Source organism: Quercus suber, unplaced genomic scaffold (assembly GCF_002906115.3).
Source record: "Quercus suber isolate HL8 unplaced genomic scaffold, Cork oak 2.0 scaffold_517, whole genome shotgun sequence".
NCBI classification, from domain to species: domain Eukaryota; kingdom Viridiplantae; phylum Streptophyta; class Magnoliopsida; order Fagales; family Fagaceae; genus Quercus; species Quercus suber.
Genome location: NW_027069966.1, coordinates 154,426 through 177,921, shown reverse-complemented (window position 1 = coordinate 177,921; position 23,496 = coordinate 154,426). Strand labels below are relative to the sequence as shown.

General features: G+C 32.2%; 2 protein-coding genes across 2 annotated transcripts; one reads left to right on the top strand and one right to left on the bottom strand.

Moving 5' to 3' along the window:
• Positions 1-642: 642 nt before the first annotated feature.
• LOC111986612 (heavy metal-associated isoprenylated plant protein 45) lies at positions 643-2,137 on the bottom strand. Its single transcript, XM_065763658.1, has 3 exons — positions 2,062-2,137; positions 1,884-1,959; positions 643-957 (listed from the first exon to the last, which is right to left on the bottom strand). The coding sequence occupies exons 1-3, from the start codon at positions 2,065-2,067 to the stop codon at positions 761-763; spliced, it is 279 nt and encodes a 92-aa protein (XP_065619730.1). The 5' UTR covers positions 2,068-2,137; the 3' UTR covers positions 643-760.
• A 6,180-nt stretch (positions 2,138-8,317) lies between these two features.
• LOC112026050 (3-ketoacyl-CoA synthase 15) lies at positions 8,318-11,046 on the top strand. The gene is made up of 3 exons (XM_024058727.2): positions 8,318-8,905; positions 9,646-10,230; positions 10,501-11,046. The coding sequence occupies exons 1-3, from the start codon at positions 8,513-8,515 to the stop codon at positions 11,044-11,046; spliced, it is 1,524 nt and encodes a 507-aa protein (XP_023914495.2). The 5' UTR covers positions 8,318-8,512.
• The last annotated feature ends 12,450 nt before the right edge of the window (positions 11,047-23,496 follow it).

Below are 23,496 nucleotides of genomic sequence, written 5' to 3'. Positions count from 1 at the left end.
GCAGTTTGGTGATTTGCTTTCTCTTGGTGCGCTGCAACTTTTGGATTTGATTTGTGGCTCTTTCTTTGGTTTGTGTGCAATTGGTATTTGGTATTTGTGAACCTTTGGTTCTTTAGTTTGTATTTGTGAGAGAGAGTTATTTGAGTGTATTTGAGATTTGGGTTTGTGAGAGTGCCTCTACACCAATTTGTATTATCCCAAATTTGATATAGTGAAATTTGTTCATTGTCACCTGTGGATGTAGGCTATTGCTGAACCACGTAAATTCTTAGTGTTTTGTGTTTATTTTCTCTTGGATTAATTTTCTTCGTTTCTATTGTTAGTTTGAAGATCTTTCGCAAGCCTAAAATAATTTCACAATCAATCTTGATAATTTAAGCTTCCGCTATTTTACAACATATCTTGACTCAATGATAAAGAAAAATAATTATGAAGTAAAGTCATAGACTCAAATCCTATCAACAAAACGAGTAGTTTACTAGTTTTTCAACTTTTACAAGCATTTAGAGAATGGCACATGATATTAATTTGGGTAAGAGCCTTATAGTATTTCATGGTGTTTCCAACAGAGACATTTAGGGTTCAAATCAATATTTTTTTTTTTGTGTAATTATTGAATTATTTAAAAATAAAATGGTCATATTTTAGCAGGAAAATTAGATTTTGCAGAAATTATTCTTGACATTATACTCCACATAGATTCATGTTTTTGGTTACTTCCAATTCAAGACAATAGAAGCATTACAATAATTTTTAAATTTCAAAAAGCCCATCTAGGGATATTAATGCACCCAAAACGTCCAGCCAGTCTAGGCTCCTCTTGGCGACACGATGATGATGGCCACAACTCTGCTCTTCTTCCAGTCCTCCTCACGGCTTTTACAACTACTTTGCGGTCAATGTAGCCCAACACTGTGATCTTGCTCATTACCACATCAATTTCCACACACGTTACTCCTGTAATAATAGATTAGATAATTAATTAACTTGCATGCATGCAAAAATGTTCTTGTCTTGGCTGATTCCACATTTTTTTTTGGGGGATTTATCATGATAGATGGAAAGTGGAAACCACAAATAAATCTTGGGATTGTGCCTAATTTAGAATGATTAAACCGTAAATAAGCAGCATTTTATTTTTGCGGCTTTTTAGAATTACAAACACTTTCAAACACTAAAAAATGTCTATTTGGCTTTGTGAGTTTTGAACCCTAGCTAATTTATGGCGAAGAAGAATTATTTTATACATCGGTTTCATGCCATGAATCGATATATTTCATGGTTAATGGGAATCACACGCTTGTAGGCCCTATGTGTTGTAAGACATCCATTACATAAAACCAATAATGTACAAGATGCAACATTTCTCCAAAAAAAAAAAAAAAAAAAAATCCTTATGGATTTGGACCATAGCATTTTCCCATTTGTGTCACTGCAAGCAATTAACGTTTGGGAGGTGAAAGTCAGGGTTTTGTCATGGATTGTCTCATGAATGTTTTATTTAAAAAAATAAAAAACAAAAAGTATAACTAAATTACACTATTAACCCTTAAAGTTTGAAAATTTTCATTTTGGTCCATTATGTTTGATTCTATTTTTAAATGGTCTATTTCTGTTCGTATCCATGACTGATCTGGCCGGTAAGAAAGATAACAAGAAAAAGGAAACGATGTTGCTTTGTATGTACTTAATGGTCAAATCAATCACAGAGATGATCATTTTGAAAACGGCATGAAACTTGATGAACAAAAATGAAAATTTAAAGCTCAAAGGAACCCAAATGAAAAAAATTTTGAAACTTAAAGAGTCAAAAGTGTAATTTAGTTAAAAAAAAAAAGAAAAAAGAAAAAAAAATTTATCTGCCCTTTTTTCTTGTTACATACCTTTGATCCTGCACAAAGCTTTGCGAACTGATTTCTCACATGCCTTGCAGTGTAAGCGCACCTTTAACTCAACAACCTGTAACATGATATTAAATTTTCATAACATTTTGTTTGAATAACTATGTGAAGCAGAGAAAATGACAATCAATGAAGAGACTTATAAAGAAAAAATAGACACCTCCATGGCTTTGAAAGAAATATAGGGCTGGGAGGAAGACAAGCTTAAATTGTTAATGGAAGCATTGAAGGCAAGGTGGGTTGGATCATTGATGAGTTATATATATATATATATATAGGTCAGATGCAATTGTTTGATTAACAAGTTAAAAATTTATAGGAAGGTGAGTGAAATGATGATGAATTTCATCATGACTGATTATGCAAAGTAACATACAGCGTGTGGCCGGCCATCCCTTACATTAAAGTACACGTTTTCTCTGATAATTGTAATTTAGCATTTTATTTTGGAAAAATTCGTAGATACTTTCGGAGTATGAAGAAATTGTACTTCCTCCTTTCATATTCATGTTGGACCTTACCATAAATTTAATGAATAGACCTCACCATGAATGTCAGAGGGAGAACACAATTTTTCGTTATTTGAGAATACTTAAAAATTACTCTTTATTTTGAATAAAAAAGGTCTGACTAAATGTTGCATTTGAATGCTTATTTTCTCTGCCCTCCAATATGAAAATGCAGGCTTAATTTTTCTGGAAGTGGTTTCTCCCCCGTTCTTACACTATTCCCCCCCCCCCCCCCCCTCTTAAAACAATAAGATTTCGTTATTCAGAAAAAATGTCATTATATATATATATATATGTTATTATTTAAGAATTTATCAAGCAATAGCATACGAAAATGCACTTATGTGTTCAATATCTTCTCATTCTCTCTGGTTTTTATTTAATTTAATTTTTAGTTTATCAAGCAATTGGAAATATTGTTTTCTTCCTATTATTATTTTTTCTTAAAAATGCTATTCCTTGTACAAAGATGTCAGGCCAAATAATCCGAGTTTATACAGCCAAAAAGGATCAATACGAGTTCCCACCTATACAAAACATAAGAGGATAAAATTTAAACTTATGTAAGAAAAACATCTTAACGGATCTCATGGTGGACAATGTAACTTATTCACCATTTTATTAAAAGACTTTTATTTGTTTAAAATTGTCGAGTCAGTTTAACAAATTTTTTTTTTAAAAAAGTTTATTATAAGCTAAATCAGCAATTTTAAAAATATAAGTTTTTTAGTAGAATGGTTGATAAGTGACATGATCCAACATAAAACAGTATAATTTCTCATAATTATTAATCTTATTCAACCTTCATATATTCTGTCCCTAAGACTGATCATCCAATTGGGTCGATGAATTGAGGTCTAGAAATTGGCCATGGCAACTCCGAAACCCTAACTCAGTTGCTCAAAGTAATTAATTTGACTCTTTATTTATTAAAATTTTTGGAACTTTGTAATAAACTGAATTGATTTAGAGATTTTTTGGGTTCTGACTTGTGAGTGATGAAAGAAGGAAAGGAAACAGAGAGACCGATTTTGTGAGATTGTTGGGGTTTTAGGGGTTTGGCCCGTTTGGGGTTTGGAAAATTATTGGGTTTTACTTTTAAAGCATGTGTTTTCTTTCAATAGTGTTTTTAAAAATAAAATGCTAAAATGCAACTGCTATGTTTGGTTTGGAAAAATTATACCGTCCTATGTTTGACTGAAATTTATTTTAGTATTCTAATTTTACTTTCGTTCAATTAAGTTAGTGTTTAGATTTAGATTATTTGAGTTATGTTTGCCTTTTTTTTTTTTGGGAACTAGTGCCTCTTGCACTGTTAATGGGACATAAACAGTGCATTATGGCAAATGCAAAGTATTTTCAGTGTGAACAATAACTTTTTTATTATTTATAGTTTTCAGCAAAATAAGCAGTATCCAAACGTACCTTAAGTTTAGTTTCAAATTTATTCAATTTAGACATTTTTGTCCAATTTTATTTAAAAAATTACTGTTAAAAATGTATATATATATATATATATATTTTCACGTAAAAAAGTGAATGTGAATATAATGACCAAAAGAGGAAACGAAAAGGCGTGGGCGGGTACTAATGTAGCAAAATATAATCCTTGGACTAGAAAGTTCAGCCCAGCATCATGTAGGACTTCACAAAAATGAAAAAGGCCTAAGGAGTTGCTAGACTTGGGCCTACATTTCTGGGTTCTTTGAGCCATTACGGTGGTTGCCTAAACTTAGTACCAATAAAAAAATATATCCAAAAAATTTCATTTTAAAAATTTACACCTATATTTTACACATAAAATATTTTTAGAAAAAATTAATTTTTAAACCTATAATTTTGGAATATAAGAAATTAAATCCTATACTTTAAAAAGTAATAAATTAAACTTTGAGATTTCAAAAAGTAATAAATTAAATCTTATAATTTTAAAAAGTAAAAAACATAAACTCTAAGATTTAAATGAATAATAAATTAAACCTTCAACACATTTTAAACCCTAAATTTCGTTCCACTTAAATTAGTTAAGTCTAAATTGTTATTTTTGAAATTATATGATTTAATTTTTTCTTTTAATAATGGGGTTTAATTTTTCCAAATATTTGTGAGTGTGTTTTATATTAATGCATTTTTGCACACTTAAGACCATGTCCAACATGTTAGTAAAAGTTTCACCGAAATTTTTACCCCAAAACTCACTTTTTAATTTTTTTTTATATATATAATATTTTATCTAATGAGTTTTTCAAATCAATCTCTAACAAATTCTACATTAAATATTCATCTTTATCACTATAGAATTCATATTTTGAAAATTCCATTGTTGAATTATATGTTTTATATGTTCATAATATTCATGCCAATTTTTATGTCAATTGGATGGTATTTACCATTTGATCCATAAAATCATCTTTTATGCATTATTTTAAACTACAAAAACTTGAATTTAAACAATTAATTGATAACATAACTATTAATTTTTGATTATCTTGAAATTTTGCAAGTATGGATAATATACGAAAATAATGTAATCTAATGGTGGATTTGTCAAAATTCGCATCTAATTAGAAAATATTAAGTGGTGTAACATTGCTTAAAGTTACACAAAGTGTGACTTGAATCCAACAATTAAATATATTTAGTATATATTTATAATATATATGAAAATTGACCAAATTGCATCGCATTGCATGGTGACTGATCTATTAAATTAATATGGCCCAAAAGTGCATCAAAGTGCACCGCGAACACCCTTAACTAGCACTAGAAAAAATGATTGTTTGATAAATAACTAATTTATTGGAGATCGTTTTTAAAGTGTGGTTCTCCAAATTTTAGAAAGAAAAGGGGTTTACTCATATAGTCTTTACCATTCTATCTAGGAAGTCTATTTAAAAGTATGACTAGTTAGAATAATGATTAAATAATTAAATTTACTATTTCCTCTTAGGCTTTCATCACTTGTCCTAACTATAATAAATTATTAATTGTCCAAAAGTTATGCCTCCAATACATGAGTTTAACTTTTTAAGTGAGAGCGAAGACATGGTTTGAACTTAGAACTACTTGCTCTGGTAGTATCATAAATTACTAATAGTAATGTTATAGGTACAACTTTTTTCACAACATCTTTCACACTTGTTGAAGTGGTCTACTATAAATGCTGGATCCAACTTTTTACATGGACCTACCACCTATTTTTTTCCACCACTCACATTTAGGGGTGTTTATCTAATCCACCAGTCTGACAAAATTGACCCAACCTAGCTAACTCAACATGATGCTTTTGGTTAGTTTTTCATGGGTTGGTGGGTTAAATATGGTTCTAATTTTTTTTTTTTTAGCCTTGGGTTGGGTAAGATTCGGGTTGATTGTTTCTTCAACCCATCTTACCCAACTCAACCCACAATATATGTAAGTTCATTTTTATATCCTTATTTTATTTTATTTTTTAGTTTTATTAATTATGTTTATATTTTTTAGTAACTGTATTTTTTGTTAATTATGTGAATTGTAATAATCTATTAAAAAAATAGTGCTTAAATAGTTAATTGAAATCTTGCAAGGCATGAAACATGTAAATGCAACCTAACCAGTTGGGTTGGTTTTTACATGTAAGATGAGTTGGAAATTTCTCACCCTGATCTTGTTGAATTTAGTTGAGAAAACCCTCTAACCCGGCCAGTGCACATCTTTATTCATAGTCGACCACTGTAATAATTGTGAAAAAAGTCATGTCAATAGCATTTCTAAATAACCAATGATCCCAGTTCTCTTTTTTAAACCATTGCCCCAAAAATATTCTAATATGGGACATGGCTTTACCTTAACCAAAATGGAAATTATCGATGACTTAAAATTAAGGGAAGTGAATAGTAAAAAGTAGTCTTTCATAGCACAATATCCCAAAATGATCATACCATTACTAAGTTATTAGGCTGTGTGAGAAGTTTAACACCCCCCCTTCCCCCACNTACATTAAATATTCATCTTTATCACTTATTTATTCTTTAAGCAAATTGAGAGAGAGGCGTGGATGTTTTATTTGGGTAGAAACATTTGTTTTTTTTTTTTTTTTTTTTTTTTTTTTTAAAATTTTTTTTAATTTTTTTGAGAATGAGAAACATTTGGTTCATCTTTAATAATTTGCTGGGTGAGAAGAACCATTGTAGCAAACTAGCATTAGAGGTGTTCAGGAACCCGCTTGGACTGCACCTAAACTGACTTAAAGCGCCTGCAAAATAGAGTAATTGCATTGAACCACAAATGGAGGTGAAAAATTGCACTGCATTGCACAATGCGATGCAGTTTTTGTTTATTGTTAAGAAAACCGCACTGCAACCTATATATATATATCATGTATTTTATATTCAATATATATTATAAATATTTAACATATATTAAATATAGGTTGGATTCAAGTTACACTTGGTATAATTTTAAGTAATGTTACACAGCCCAATTAACTTGTTATAGAATTCATATTTTGAAAATTCCATTGTTGAATTATATGTTTTATATGTTCATAATATTCATGCCAATTTTTATGTCAATTGGATGGTATTTACCATTTAATCCATAAAATCATCTTTTATGCATTATTTTAAACTACAAAAACTTGAATTTAAAAATTAATTGATAAATAACTATTAATTTTTATTATCTTGAAATTTTGCAAGTATGGATAATATACGAAAATAATTAATCTAATGGTGGATTTGTAAAATTCGCATTAATTAGAAAATATTAAGTGGTGTAACATTGCTTAAAGTTACACAAGTGTAACTTGAATCCAACAATTAAATATATTTAGTATATATTTATAATATATATGAAAATTGACCAAATTGCATCGCATTGCATGGTGACTGATCTATTAAATTAATATGGCCCAAAATGCATCAAAGTGCACCGAACACCCTTAACTAGCACTAGAAAAAATGATTGTTTGATAAATAACTAATTTATTGGAGATCTTTTTTAAAGTGTGGTTCTCCAATTTTAGAAAGAAAAGGGGTTTACTCATATAGTCTTTACCATCTATCTAGGAAGTCTATTTAAAAGTATGACTAGTTAGAATAATGATTAAATAATTAAATTTACTATTTCCTCTTAGGCTTTCATCACTTGTCCTAACTATAAAAATTATTAATTGTCCAAAAATTATGCCTCCAATACATGAGTTTAACTTTTTAAGTGAGAGCAAGACATGGTTTGAACTTAGAACCACTTGCTCTGGTATATCATAAATTACTAATAGTAATGTTATAGGTACAACTTTTTTCACAACATCTTTCACACTTGTTGAAGTGGTCTACTATAAATGCTGGATCCAACTTTTTACATGGACCTACCACCTATTTTTTTCCCACCACTCACATTTAGGGGTGTTTATCTAATCCACCAGCTGACAAAATTGACCCAACCTAGCTAACTCAACATGTGCTTTTGGTTAGTTTTTCATGGGTTGGTGGGTTAAATATGGTTCTAATTTTTTTTTTTTTAGCCTTGGGTTGGGTAAGATTCGGGTGATTGTTTCTTCAACCCATCTTACCCAACTCAACCCACAATATATGTAAGTTCATTTTTATATCCTTATTTTATTTTATTTTTTAGTTTTATTAATTATGTTTATATTTTTTAGTAACTGTATTTTTTGTTAATTATGTGAATTGTAATAATCTATTAAAAAAATAGTGCTTAAATAGTTAATTGAAATCTTGCAAGGCATGAAACATGTAAATGCAACCTAACAGTTGACAAAAAAAAAAGAAAAAAAAAAAAAGAAAAAAAAACAAAGACTAAAACTAAAACTATCCTCAGAAGTTAGACCCACAATTTTTCTGGTGCTACAAACCCGCTGCTCTTGAGGCTTCATGCACAAAGAGCCTATTTTCTGTTACTACTCTTATGTTATATCCTTAACGTAACGTAACTACACACTTCCATGCACTATATATCATATCACTTTTCTCCATTGATATATATATTAAATCAGTCGCACCACCATTCTTCATATCATCTTCCCTTTGAGATTTCTAGCCATTCTTGTGTCATTTTCATTTCACAAAATTGAATTTTACGTCATAATCATATTCCCAAATGGCAATGGAGCAAGAGAAATTTTCAACTGAGATTGAGAATCGAGGTCTTGAGAATTCGGGGCCAAATGCCGGGTCTTTTTATTTCTACGTGAAGGTCCGGCCTAGATTGCCGGATTTTCTTAGCTCAGTTAACCTGAAATATGTGAAGCTTGGTTATGGTTATATGCTTAGCCACAGCTTTTATTTCTTGGTTGCACCAGTCCTCCTGGTGATCTTGGGTGTTGAGTTAAGAAAGTTCACATGGGAAGATTTTCTTCAGAAGTGTGATCTTACAGATGCTCTCTTTATTGTGGGATTATTGGGTTTAATTCTATATATTTATCTCGATTTAACACCTCGGTCTACTTATTTGGTTGATTTTGCTTGTTATCGCCCACCGAATGAGCTTAAGGTAACCTACCTTAATCATGTTCCTTTACAAAGCTGCATTTAATTTTTATCTCATTTGAAAGCATTTTTATACACTGGTCTCTTGATCATGTAACATGAAATTTAGCATATCACAAAATTTACGATACATACTCATTTTCTTATTAACGATTTAGAAGAAGGGGAGGAGTAGATGAGGTTATATACATTGTTATTTCTTAATTTCTTGGATAAACAATATTTTTGGTTCTTGAGATATGTTCGATTTTGGTCTCTTAATTTTAGAACGTTTGGTTTTGATCCTTAAATTTTTGAAGTGTAATAATTTAGTCAATCTGTCTATTTTCAGTCTATTTATTGCTTTCTTATTTGCACTTTTGATCAACTTAATTTAGTGTTTTAAATATGAAGTTGGTTCATTTTAGTCCCTTAAATGTGGGGTTAGTTCGAATTTGGTTCCTTAAATATGGAATGTCTAGCATTTTGTTAGTAAACTAAACGAAAAAAAAATAGACCAAATGGCTAAATTATTAATATTTTAAGAATTTGAAAGACCAAAATTGAATTTTTAAAATTAAGGAATCAAAATCAAACTCATATTCCAGAGGGTCCAAAACAACATTTTACCCTACTTTGTTTGGCTGACCACTATGGATATCCATAATCAGATTAAGTTTGAAAAAAGAATTCAGCATCATTAATTGCAGCATCTATGTGAACATAAAGTGTAATATTTTTTTCCAATTTATTGTACTTGCATAGATCTCAAAGGAGGAGTTCATTGAGTTAGCAAGAAAATCAGGCAACTTCAATGATGCTGCCATTGAATTTCAGCAGCGAGCACTCAAAAATTCTGGAATAGGCAATAAGACCTATTTGCCCCGTGTAATTTTCAGCCCCAATCAGAAAATAACCCTAAAAGATGGCCGAGAAGAAATAGGTGAAATCATGTTTGGTGCAATAAAGAACCTTTTTGCAGCCACCAAAATTAAGCCAAAGGACATAAGAATTCTTGTAGTGAATAGTGGCTTTCTAAATACAACTCCATCACTTTCATCAATGGTAGTAAACCATTTTAAGTTCAACCACAATATTCATAGCTTTAACCTTGGTGGCATGGGTTGTGCTGCTGGAATTATAGCTATTGATCTAGCTAAAGACCTTCTACTTGCATATCCGGGTGCATATGCTCTAGTAGTGAGCGCAGAAGCTATAACTTACTCTTGGTACAAAGGTAATGAACCTGACATGCTCCTTCCAAATTGCTTCTTTCGAATGGGGGCTGCAGCCATGTTGCTCTCAAGCTTCCGCCTTGATCGATGGCGCTCCAAGTATGAACTCAAGCAGGTACAACTTTAATGTACCATTTTGTTATGATATAAAATGTTTTGGGACTAAAGTTTTGTCGTTGTTCGAGACCCCTAGTTTAGCATTGTGAAGAAGTCTTGTGTTCCATCAAAGAGTTTTCTAAAATATAGATTATAGACTAGAGGAATTGTCTCTAAATTTGAGTATTCTCTTCGAAGCACTAGAACAATCATGATTGGAGGTATGTTTTAATTGAGCTGTTTTCAATTTCTAACATATAATAATAATTATAGACCTTAAATGTTGCAGCTGGTTCGAACTAGCAAAGCCATGGACAATAGGAGCTTCGAAAGCATACATTTAAGAGAAGATGCACAAGGAAGGCAAGGTATCTCAGTGAGCAAAGATGTGATTGAGGTGGGAGGCCATGCATTGAAGGCAAACATCACCACTCTTGGTCCACTAGTCCTACCTGTTTCTGAGCAACTTCATTTCTTCACCAATATGCTCTTTAAAAAGGAGAAAGCCAAGCCTTACATCCCTGACTACAAGCTTGCTTTCAACCATGCTTGCATATTGGCAGCAAGTAAGAAAGTGCTGGACGAGATACAAAAGAACTTGGATCTCACTGAGGAGTTCATGGAGGCATCAAGGAAAACTTTGGAGCGATTTGGGAACACTTCAAGTAGTAGTATTTGGTATGAATTGGCATACTTGGAAGCTAACTCAAGGATCAAGAAGGGTGATAGAATTTGGCAAGTCGCTTTTGGGTCAGGGTTCAAGTGTAATAGTGTTGTTTGGAAGGCTCTTAGGAATGTTGGGAAGCCTAAGCTGAGTCCGTGGATTGAGGATTAAGTCTATCTAGAGGATAATTCAAAGAAAAGAAGGATAAGATGATAATTGTAGTTGTTTGAAGTAGTAATGTTTAATATTAATAACAATGCTTGTTAGCCTATGTTTGGTATTCATATATTACGACTATTTCAATCATTATTGTTAACTGTTAAGCTCCAAGCCGCAATATTTTTTTTGTGTTAACAACTGAAATGCTCAAAATAGCAAATTCTTCCGCTGATTAATTCCATGGGATGGAAGAGGACTGCGACATCTAATTATATCTATATAAAGATACTATAATATAAAAGATGAGTTTAAATTATACCTAATGTAATTTGACAAAAGCAAGAGTTATGAGATTAAAATGGCCTTGGATTTTAGGATTAATGAGGAAGGGTTCCACAAGATTGGCTTGCTTCATTGTGATTTCTTTACAAGAAAGCGGCTAGACACTAAACTTGATATTAAATCTTTGTTTTTATTGGCTTAATTTTGTGTGTATTTATTATCTCGTCTTTATGTATTTTTCTGGGGCATTATTATATTTGGGTAGAATGTACTTGAGCCGGTTAAAACTTGGCCAAAGTTGCATTCTGCAACCTGCTTGTGAGGTGCATAACATGCTAAATTTGGGATCTTTGTTATATGCAAGTTGCGACCAGCATGCAGACGTCATTTCCTACGCTGTCATGATCGACTTTTCAACTTTATCAAATATGACAAATAACACACATTGTGCATGCTAGACGTGAAAAATCAGTCAAATCTGAGTATATACACCTAGAGAGAGTCCATTTTATTCATCTTAACCATTCCGTTTTGTTGAGAGAGAGAGCCTTTGACTAGAACCTAAATTCCTTCATATTCTCACTTCTCCATTTCTCTTACAAATGATATATTCAATTGATTCTCGATTGGTGTTCGATGACTTCGATCAATTGAAATTGGTTTTTCAATTGATCGAATCTAAATTTTGCCCGAAAATTTTAAAGTTTTTATAGAAAACTTTCTGCCTAGCTTGATTGGTACCTAATCGGTGCTCGATTGATCGAGTTTCGAAAGAAAAGAACAAAAAGGTTAGTTTGAATCACGTGTTCTTCATTTTTCAAATGTCTTTTCTACCTTTTTCTTCTTTCTCTTCCTCGACCGATCCAATCCAAGCTCCCTTGTTGTTTTCTTCCTCAATTTTTTTCAAGGGTTTTTGTCCTCAAGCTTTGGTAAGACCTAAATACCATTTCCTTTTCATTTTAATTACATTTTTCATGCATTTTCTTTGAAATTTTCGAACAAAAGATTTTTCGGGTTTTTGAATTTTAGGTTGTTTTTGTTCATATTCAATCATTGGGTTTTTGTTCCTAGGTCCTCTACATATGTTTCTCATGCATTAATTAGATTGTTTTTGTGTTTTGAGAAAAATTGAAATTGCTAGGGTTTGGTATTATGAGAAATTTGGGTTTTTGCTCAATTAGGCTTAAATTGATGAAATTGGCTTGTGAAATTGATAAATTATATAATTATATAATGTTTCCTAGCTAGTGTGATGATTAATTGATCAATTTGATTTGGTTTTGAAAATGGATTTTTCAAAATTTGGGGTTTTTGGGTTAAAACTCTATGTACAAGTCAATTATTGGTAAATGTTGAAATATTGAACAAGATTATGTGCATTAGAGCATGCATCATATGTGCATTCATTACATGCATCATATAGTTTGTTATTTATTGATATATTTTGTGCTATAACCCTTTCTAATGCAGTCTGCCCTTGGTTTTTGTGTTTTTTTTTTTTTTTTTTTTCCTCTTGATGACATCATGTCTCTTCTTACTGATACTTCCATTAATTGGGGTACTGATCCTAGAGTTACTACACATGAGCTTACTGAGCTCTATTACTTATTCTTTAGGATTTCTTGTCTTAATTTTTGGCCTATTTCTCATGTACATCCCATTCCTATTGAGAGATGTGCATTATTTCACACTCTCATCATTGATGCTCCTATCAGTTTCCCTACCCTTTACATTCGTTCTCTTGTTGATTTTCATAAAAGTAGTGCAAAATCACATGGTTTGTTTTTTCCAGTTTTCATTCATAGTATTTTGTCAGACTTAGGTTTAAAGGACTTCCCCGCATTTGAGCTTATGCATATCATCGCTCCTATAGGTGCCACCTTCCTTAGACAAAGGGCTGCCCAGTTGAAAGAAAGCTCTAAATGCCCACGTGTCTAGTCTTCTACAAGTGATGCATCTAGAGCCCCTCCTTCTAGTGATCCTACAGCTGATGATTTTTTGGAGCCCACTACTACTATGGATCCTCCACCATCTACATCATCCACTTCATCTATGCATACCATGCTAGAGAAGTGTCTCATCGTTTAGGCGACACATGGATAGATTTTGTTGGATTTGCTCAATGAGTTTGTGGCCTTACGAGTAGATTTTGCTCATGCTAGAGGTGCTTCTCCACCAGCTCCACCCTCTAATGAGTCTTGATTGCCCTTTGGCAATACATAACAAAAAGGGAGAGTAAATAGAGATCGGGGGGAGATGAGGAGATTTTATTTTTTGGCTTTTGGCTATAGATTGTATTTTAGGGAGATTCGATATGTATTTGCTTCATTTGATAATGAGTTGTATATGTTAAGGGGAGACATTGTTGCTTTTATGTTTTTTATGTTTTTATGTTCTTGATTCACATTATGATACATTGGTTATGATTTATATTATGAGGTTATTCATAGTATATGTCTTCTATTTTATGTTTTTTGTGAAATCAAGAATTGTATTTTGGTTTACTTGTATTTTCCACACATGCATTTATGTTTTGTTTAGTGTTTCAAGAATTTACAGGTTAATTCATTCGAGGCTTCTGTCTACTCTTACAACTGATAGATAGTAGTTAGGTTGAATTGTAATTTGGGCTTTAATTTTTTAATTGGGCTGTTTTTACTTTGAGCTTTTATTTCATGTAATGTGTTTTGTCATGGATTGACAAAGAGGGAGTTTGTTAGGTTCTAAGACTTTAGGAACTAATGTATTAGAACTTCAATTTGTATATGTTGGCAAACTATGATCAAAATATAGAGTCTAGGTTTAGGCTTGCTCAAAGTGTGGTTTAATGTAAAGTTGGTATCGAGTAATTGTAGGAATTACTATTCAAAATCTGCAAGCCTCGATCGATCGAACCTCGTGAATCAGTAATTTTCTGCAAAATTATTAAACCAGCCCAAGCCCATATGACGTGTAGCGTTAAGTGTTTTACTCCAAGTATAAAAGGAAAAACCCTAATTACATTTTAAATGTCTTTTTAGAGTTGTGTATTGAATCCTTTGTGAGATCTGAGAGGTGTTTACCTTTATACACATACATAGAGTTATTAAGATCAAGATTCACATCAAGAACTTGATGATTGCTTCAGTTGCTGCATAAAAAACAAAACAAAACCACTTTTTTCTAGGAATGAGGCATGGCATAGCCAACATAGTGTAGTGGTGGTGGCTGAGTAGCCGATAGACCAATGGGTAGTCTTGGAGGGACACCCATGACAGGCCAAAAGCGGTTAAGGGATAAAAATGGCAAATCTTGTCACGAAAGGTAGTATAAAAAGGCCATAGTCATGCATAGTAAAGGGGGGGGGGGGGGGGGAAGAAGAAAAAGGAAGAAAACAGAGAAAAAACATACCGAATTTTAATAAGAACAACTACAAGTGCATGAAATGGTTTGTATGTGAGTGTTGGACACTATCTCATTCTTTCTAGAATAAACTCATATAACTGATTGAGAGACTACACTTCTTGGGCATTAGTGGAATTGGAGTGAAGATTAAAAACGTTCACAAGTGCTTCTAATTTTAGTTTTGAAATTCACTAAACCAAGATACATTCTCTTGTTCTTGTATTTTGAAATTTACATAGTACATGTTATAAATTGCGAATGAAGTAAATCCGTTAGTTTTCCGCTGCGTATGTTTTGTATGCGATACAAACATGTTTTTTCCATCAATATTATCTTATCAAAAAAAAAAAAAAAAAAAACTTACATACATTAATTCATGATAGATGACAATGTTAATTAGGCATAATTGTTAGGTTATTTAACCATACTTTACCACCGCGTACTTTTGGTGTGATTGTCATTTCGCAAGTACAAAATTCTTGTGGGGTGTGGAGGAGCGAGGTCAGGGTTCAAGTTTCCATGAAGGAGGTTCACACACATATACACTTAGATTAGGTTAGAGAAGAAGTTTTATCTTGTATATATATATATATATATATAAACCATACTTTGAATTATTAAAAATTAGAAAGTGTAATTTTTTCTTAATTTTTTTTTTAATTTTTTTGTTAGGAAATTGTGAAATTCGATTTTTATTCAAAAAGTCTACTCATACATTTTTTTTTCTCAATTATTGATTTGATATATTGTGAATTTGTGATTAATGCATAATAAAAACTGTTTCAATCATAGATCCAATTAGAAGTTATGTTGTACCACCACATACCCTTGGTATGATGGTCACTCCGCAAGTATAAGTGCTTGTGGGGTGTGGGGGGAAGGGCCGGAGTTTAAGTCTCTAGGAGAGAGCTTCACACACATATATACTTAGATTATGGTAGAGTAAAAATTCTATCTTGTATTAAAAAAATAAATAATAAAAGAAAAGAAGTTATGTTGTTTTAATCAAAACTCACCACCTTAATAAATGTGTTCTTTTAACATTTTTCATTTTCCCCACGTATTCCACTTTTCCATGTTTAGCCGACTAATTTGATTTCTTTTAACATTTTTCATTTTCCCAAGTATTCCACTTTCCAACTTTACATAAAACACATACTTTGAGCAAGTCTAAAACAAGACTAAAAACTTATTTTGATTATGGTTTGCCAACAATACAAATTAGAGTTCTAATACATTAGTTCCTAAGTACTTAGAACCTAACAGTTCCCTTACTTTTTTCTCACATTTGACGGTTTCATCTTTATATTGTGCAGTTCCAAGATTACATGTGATAGTTCTTTTCTCACATTTGGTGGTTTCCTTACTTTTTTTTTTTCTTACATTTGACGGTTTCATCCTCACATTGTGCAGTTTCAAGATCACATTTGACAATTCTTTTGTCAAATTCAGTGGTTCCCTTATTTGTTTCCTCATATTTGACAGTTTTATTATCATATTGTGTAGTTCCAATATCACATTTGACAGTTTTTTGTCACATATAATGGTTCCTTTATTTTTTTTTCCTCAAATTTGATGGTTCCATTGTCATACTAGGCAATACCATCATCACATTTGCTCTATTTTTGTGATGTGGCAGTTCTTTTGTCATATGTGATAGTTCTTTTGTCACATTGGGTGATTTTTTTTACTTTTTTCTCACATTTGGCAGTACCATCCTCATATTATGTAATTTCAATATCACATGTGATAGTTCTTTTGTTACATTTGATGGTTCCTTTATTTTTTTTTTTCACATTTAACAGTTTCATCATCACATTGTGCAATTCCAATATTACTTGTGATAACTCTTTTCTTACATTTGGTGGTTCCCTTACTTTTTTTTCTCACATTTGACACTTTCGTCATCAAATTATGCAATTCCAACATCACATGTGAGAGTTCTTTTGTCACATTCGGTTATTCCCTTATTTTGTTTCTCACATTTGATGGTTTTATCGTCACATTATGTAGTTCTAACATCACATGTGACAGTTCTTTTGTCACATTTAGTGATTCCCTTACTTTTTTCACATTTGATGGTTCTATCTTTATATTGTGCAGTTCCAATATCACATGTGACAATTCTTTTCTTACATTCGGTGGTTCCTTTTTTTTTTTTTTCTCACATTTGAAGGTTCCGTCGTCATATTGTGTAGTTCCAACATTACATATGATAGTTTTTTTGTTACATTTAGTGGTTTCTATTTGTTTTTAGACTCCTTAAAACACAATTGGATTAACCTAGGTAACAAGTCAAGTTATTACTTAGTCCAAATTAAACAAATCTAAGTTAACACAATCATATAATCATATAAATGTAAAGTGCAGAATATAAAAAACACAAAAATATGGTAACCCAGAAAAATCAAACTGGTAAAAAACTTGGAGAGGATTTAACCTAGCTATCATCAAGGTAAAACTGAATCCACTATGAAAGAATCGAAATTTTATGGTTGCGACTTAAACCATTAACATCCTATTACTACCTCATGTAGAAAACTTACTAACACAATCACGTGCAAGCTCCGAGACCACAGACTCCTTCTTTTTTGTATTCTTATTCTCTAGCAAGCACAAACACTCCCACTTGTGTATCTTTAAATTCTTTAGTGCAGCAATTGAATGATCATCAAGCTCTCAATGAATTCTCCTTCTTGATAATCCTAAGCATGTGTGAAGGCAACCACCTCTCAGATGTCATTTAAGATTCACACACAGAGCAAAAAAAGTAACCTCAAAAAAGTGACTAGGGTTTTCCTTTTATACCTAGGGTAAAACATAAAACCCTACACGTCATATGGGCTTAGAGTTGAGTTGGAAATTCTGCAGAAAAAACATTTTGTCCGACTTTCGATCGGTTGAATCTAATTCTCGATCGATCAAGCTAGATCAAATTGCACAATGAATTCTGCAGCAGTTCGATTCCAACTTTACATAAAATATATAATTTGAGCAAGTCTAAAACAAGACTAAAAACATGTTTTGATCATGGTTTGCTAACAATACAAATTAGAGTTCTAATACATTAGTTCCTAAGTACTTAGAACCTAATAGTTCCCTTACTTTTTTCTCACATTTAACAGTTTCATCATTATATTGTGCAGTTCCAAGATCACATGTGATAGTTTTTTTCTTACATTTGGTGGTTCTCTTACTTTTTTTCTCATATTTGAAGGTTTCATCTTGACATTGTGCAGTTTCAACATCACATTTGACAATTCTTTTGTCACATTCAATAGTTCTCTTATTTTTTTCTCTCATATTTGACGGTTCCATTATCATGTTGTGTAGTTCCAATTTCACATTTGACAGTTCTTTTGTCACATATAATAGTTCCTTTATTTTTTTTTCCTCAAATTTGATGGTTCCATTATCATACTAAGCAGTACCAACATCACATCTGCTCTATTTTTGTCACATGTGACAATTCTTTTGTCATATGTGATAGTTCTTTTGTCACATTGGGTAGTTCTTTTACTTTTTTCTTATATTTGGTAGTACCATCCTCACATTATGTAATTTCAACATTACATGTGATAGTTCTTTTGTCACATTTTGTGATTCATTTATTTTTTTCTCACATTTGACAGTTCCATCATTACATTGTGCAATTCTAACATTACATGTGATAACTCTTTTCTTACATTTGGTGGTTCTCTTACTTTTTTTCTCACATTTGATGCTTTCATTCTCATATTGTGCGATTCCAACGTCACATTTGATAGTTCTTTTGTCTAATTAACACCCAACAAACACACAAAGGGCAAAGACATTAAAATAATAATAATAATAATAGAAATTTAGTACCACTTTCAACCTTATGATTTTGATAATTTCTTGGTCAAAAAAAAAGAAAAAAAAAGACGTTAAATTCTGTATTTTTAATATTTTTATAGCTACAGCTTTAAAAATTTGTATCACTGACTCATACAAGTAGCTCCTGAAATTCCCAGCTCATAGAAGAATTTCATCAAACACTTTGCATTTCCACTAGTCCAACCTTGAACTCCTAAAAAAAAAAAACCAACAATTTCTTAACAAAACTAAACCAACCTAGTTCTTATCCTTACAACGGATACAAACCCACAAAAAATCAGAAACAAATCAAATAAAACCCACAGAAAAATCATAAAGAAATCAAACAAAATCCACAGACAATTCTTAAACAAATCCAACGAAACCCACAGAGCACAAATAAACCTAGACAATCCTATTAATATTTTGTGATTCAGATTTACAATTGATGGAAGAGACTGAATCCATGGCATCTAAACAGACCACTAGAGTTTTTCCCTAACTTCAACAAATATAGAGGAAAATGGTTAAGAATCAAAATCCCTAAATGAATGCTATAAGAAATTTAGAGACTCTAGTTTGTAAAGACACAGGATGACAAAAAATAGATTCAGTGATTCACCCAAGAACATCAGTGATAAAGGTTGGAAAAAAGAGATGATGAAAGAGAAGAACCCACAAAAACCTGCTTCAGATTAGATGCGGTGCGAGAGAGAAGAAGAATCATTTTTTTTATTTTTCATTTTTTATTTTTTTATACGTTAACCTGACTGATTGGTAATTGATATTCTATTAAAATTATATAAACGGCTAAGATTAAAACAAGTAAATCTAATGGCTTAGACTTACATAGGTACCATACCCCCTAAAAAAAAGGGTACAGGAGAATGATCCACAAACAATAATTTTGTAAATAAAATCTAAAAAAATTGGAAATAATTGCACCCAAAGATTCTGAACTTGCCTTATTGGTTGCTGAAAAAACGACAATATTGAAAGACTCGAGGTATTGACTATTATGATACTGGGAATACACACCATTAACTTACTTTTTTAAGTGCACGGCAAGAGTTGCTCTTATCTTTAATTTTACTTGCATAGTTGCATCGGCTTCTGCAATTGCACTTGCTCTTAAAATTCTACAACAAAGCTAATTTCTGCCACTCAAAGCCAGTTGCTCTGTCCCTCTTGTTCCGCCTTGCATGTAAAATGCATAATACTTGAGTTTGCCAGGTTCAATTACTTTTTTATAAATACACATTCTCTTTCTCACTAAGGGGGATACATACTAAAAAAAGATGCACATTTAGAAATACTTACTGATTACTTTTATTATATGTTTTGATATGGTTGAATTGTCTAATCTTTTTCCATTTTTCCAGGGATCAAAATTCAGACTTTTCTNACGAGTAAGAGAAAGAAAGAACACAAAACCAAGAGTAATATGAGTATAGCAATAAAAGTATGCATTAATAGGCTACCCACTTCTCTCCTTCTCAATAGCCCACTCTCTAATGAGTCGAGAATCTGAGATTAAGCCATCTATGTCCATTTTTCAAAGTGAGTTACTTCTACAATAGGACTCCTCTCTAAGGTTACCCACATTGGAGATTGGTACCCCTTTTGGACTTTAATCTGCTAAAGAGCCAAGCCCATTTCTTTAGTAGACTAATCTTTTTTCCTTTGCCATGGTTGATTAATGACTAACCAGACATCTCACCATCAATCTATTTCTATAGTAATCATTTTGTGATATTATTTTGTGAAAGCTCGAAAATGTATTGAAAACACAAGAGCTGTTTAGAGTCCAATTAAAAGTTACAGCTTGATTGATTTTACACTAACTTAATACTAAGTGCGAAATAGTGTAAAAGCGAGCGGAGAAACAAATAAACTACTCTAATCCATAATCAAAGCAACACAGTAGTAAAATGGAATGTAAAAGAGTAGGGAAGAAAGATGCAAACACAAGATAACACACCGATATGTTATCGAAGAGGAAACTGAAGAATTCAGAGAAAAACCTCTCCGCCGCCCTCCAAGTGGAAATCGATCCACTAAACAATCAGTTGGGTTACATAAGTTAGCTAGAGACCCTCAAAGCCTAATTTATCGGATATACCTAAGCCCTCTAAGCTCCTACTCCAATAAGGCTTCTCGGAACCGAGTCTTGTCTAGTTTTCTGGATCCCGCAATATGCCCGATTGCATCCACCAAGTCTCATCGGCTTCTTTTGCAAATCCAAAATACTCTCTACACTTTGAATATGTGCGAGTTGTGTTTGGGTACAAATCTCCTCTCAAGGTATGACAATGGGAGAGGGATGGAGAAGAGGCTATAATGATTTCTCACTAAAGAAGAGTAGTTCTCTCTCTAAAAGATAGGTGTGTGTGTTGAAAACCTATCTAGGGTTTTTCTCTCTGAATGACCTCTTCAACATTTGCGGGTAATGAGAGTATATATAGTATAGGTAAAGGGTAAGGAAGTCACACTTAAAAATCCTCCAAGCAGAATGTCTCGTGACTAGCTCGCAGGAAGGCCTTACTTGCGAGATACTCGTGAAATTGATAGCCTGGCACGACTCTTCAGCTTCCAGTCATGTGCTCCTCACATGGCTCTTTCGCGGGTTAGCTTCTCGCGAAATTCACTGATTCTTCATTTAAACTCGAGTTTTCACCAACTTACCAATACAATAAAATCCCACAAATTACAAGGAACAAAATTAAAACAAATTCAACATTTTTTGTTATAGAATAAAACCAACATAAAACATAGTTGTAAATCACAACTTTATATTTTGTATCTTTCGTGGAACTATTCATGTATTATTGTTGTTAGCAATAAATATTTTTGTTAAAGTGTTTTAGATATCTTGCTATATTGTGTTTTCCTGCCTAGAGCACATGAATACGCTTGAGATTGCTGTCAGGACGTGTTAACACAAGAAGGGCCTAACTTGCACACAAGCTGGCATAAGGTGTGTCTCAGTTAGGCCAGTCCCGACTCACCTACCCCAGAATCACAAGGCTGGGGTACAATTGGAGTAATCCAGCCCAAGACGCAAAAAGGCCGATCTCATAGATCTTCTAACGCTATGAGTATGGACGATTCTCTTGTTGATGATCCTAAGCATCATTATAAGTTGGGATCATTACATTTAACTAAATAACTTATGACTTCAGTTATTTTCATCTATTTTTCTTATGTATTTCATTGAGTGGCCCGCTAATTTTTATTGTTTTATCAAGTTTGTGGTGGGTGTCTCCATCCATTGAGCACTATGACATTGTTAAGCTTACTAAATAGACTTCCACATATAGATTTTATTTTATTTTGGGTTTTTTTTTTTCCTTTTTTATTTAGCAATAATAATTAGTCTTCTTTTAGAATATAATGGGACAGACAATGAGATACTAAACATAACTTTTATTTGAGTTTTAGATTATGGGGAAGTTAACTGCAATATTTAAATTTTTTTATAAAAAAGCTTAAATTATCCAGAAGATTATTTTTTTATTCGGGTAGCATTTATTGATTATGATCTTTTAACGAATTGTTTTTAAGTTAATATATTTTAAAAAAATTCCTCAAATATTTAGTATAGTATCAATTATAGATGATTTCCAAGATTCCGAACTTATCTCATAACTAGTACTAAGTACAGGTAACTAGTACTAAGTTCTGATTATGAGCATGACAAGAGTTGCATTTATTTATTGCTTGTGTCTGTGTGGGTGTGTTGATTATTAATTGCCTTAAATATGTTTATCCTTGCAAAACTTGTGATAAATAGTTATCTGCTTTAAGTCTTGAATACTTCATTAATTCATTAAGTTGGTTGTAACGGTCTAAACATGTTTTTCAGAGATATACGTATATATAGTAGCAAATCTGATATCTAATGGGTGGACTCATCCGGGATGACCATGGCAGATAGGTGAAGGGATTTCTCAGGAAAATTGGCAAGGTCAATAGCCTTGAAGCTGAGCTATGGGCCATTAGGGATGGTCTCAGTATTTGCAACCTACTACTAATCCAGGCTTTGTATATATAACTTGACGCTAAAGCTGTTATTAGCCTCTTAACTAGCAAAAATGATTCCTATGCTCAATATGCTCTTATAATTGATGACTGCAGGAACCTGCTGAACCTGCACCCAACTTGGAAGATCCAGCACTGTTACCGGGAATCTAATGCCTATGCCGACGCCCTGGCCAGGAAGGCAGTTTTTAGCCAATAGGATTTTTGCTTATTAGACACTCCACCTGTGGAGTTGTCTCAACTGTTGATGCAAGACCTCTCTGGTCTATTTTGTAACCATGTTTGTAACTCTGCAGCCCCCGTGGCTGGTTCCAAGCTCTTAATATATTCCATGTTTACCCAAAAAAAAAAAAAAAAAAATCTGATATCTAATAGTAACTAAATATTTTGTATATAAACAAAAAACAATTATTTTGTATCTTTTCATTTTATGATATTTTGTTAATATTAAATAAATACTAATTTGAAATTACATTCGGTGGTTCCTTTTTTTTTTTTTTCTCACATTTGAAGGTTCCGTCGTCATATTGTGTAGTTCCAACATTACATATGATAGTTTTTTTGTTACATTTAGTGGTTTCTATTTGTTTTTAGACTCCTTAAAACACAATTGGATTAACCTAGGTAACAAGTCAAGTTATTACTTAGTCCAAATTAAACAAATCTAAGTTAACACAATCATATAATCATATAAATGTAAAGTGCAGAATATAAAAAACACAAAAATATGGTAACCCAGAAAAATCAAACTGGTAAAAAACTTGGAGAGGATTTAACCTAGCTATCATCAAGGTAAAACTGAATCCACTATGAAAGAATCGAAATTTTATGGTTGCGACTTAAACCATTAACATCCTATTACTACCTCATGTAGAAAACTTACTAACACAATCACGTGCAAGCTCCGAGACCACAGAC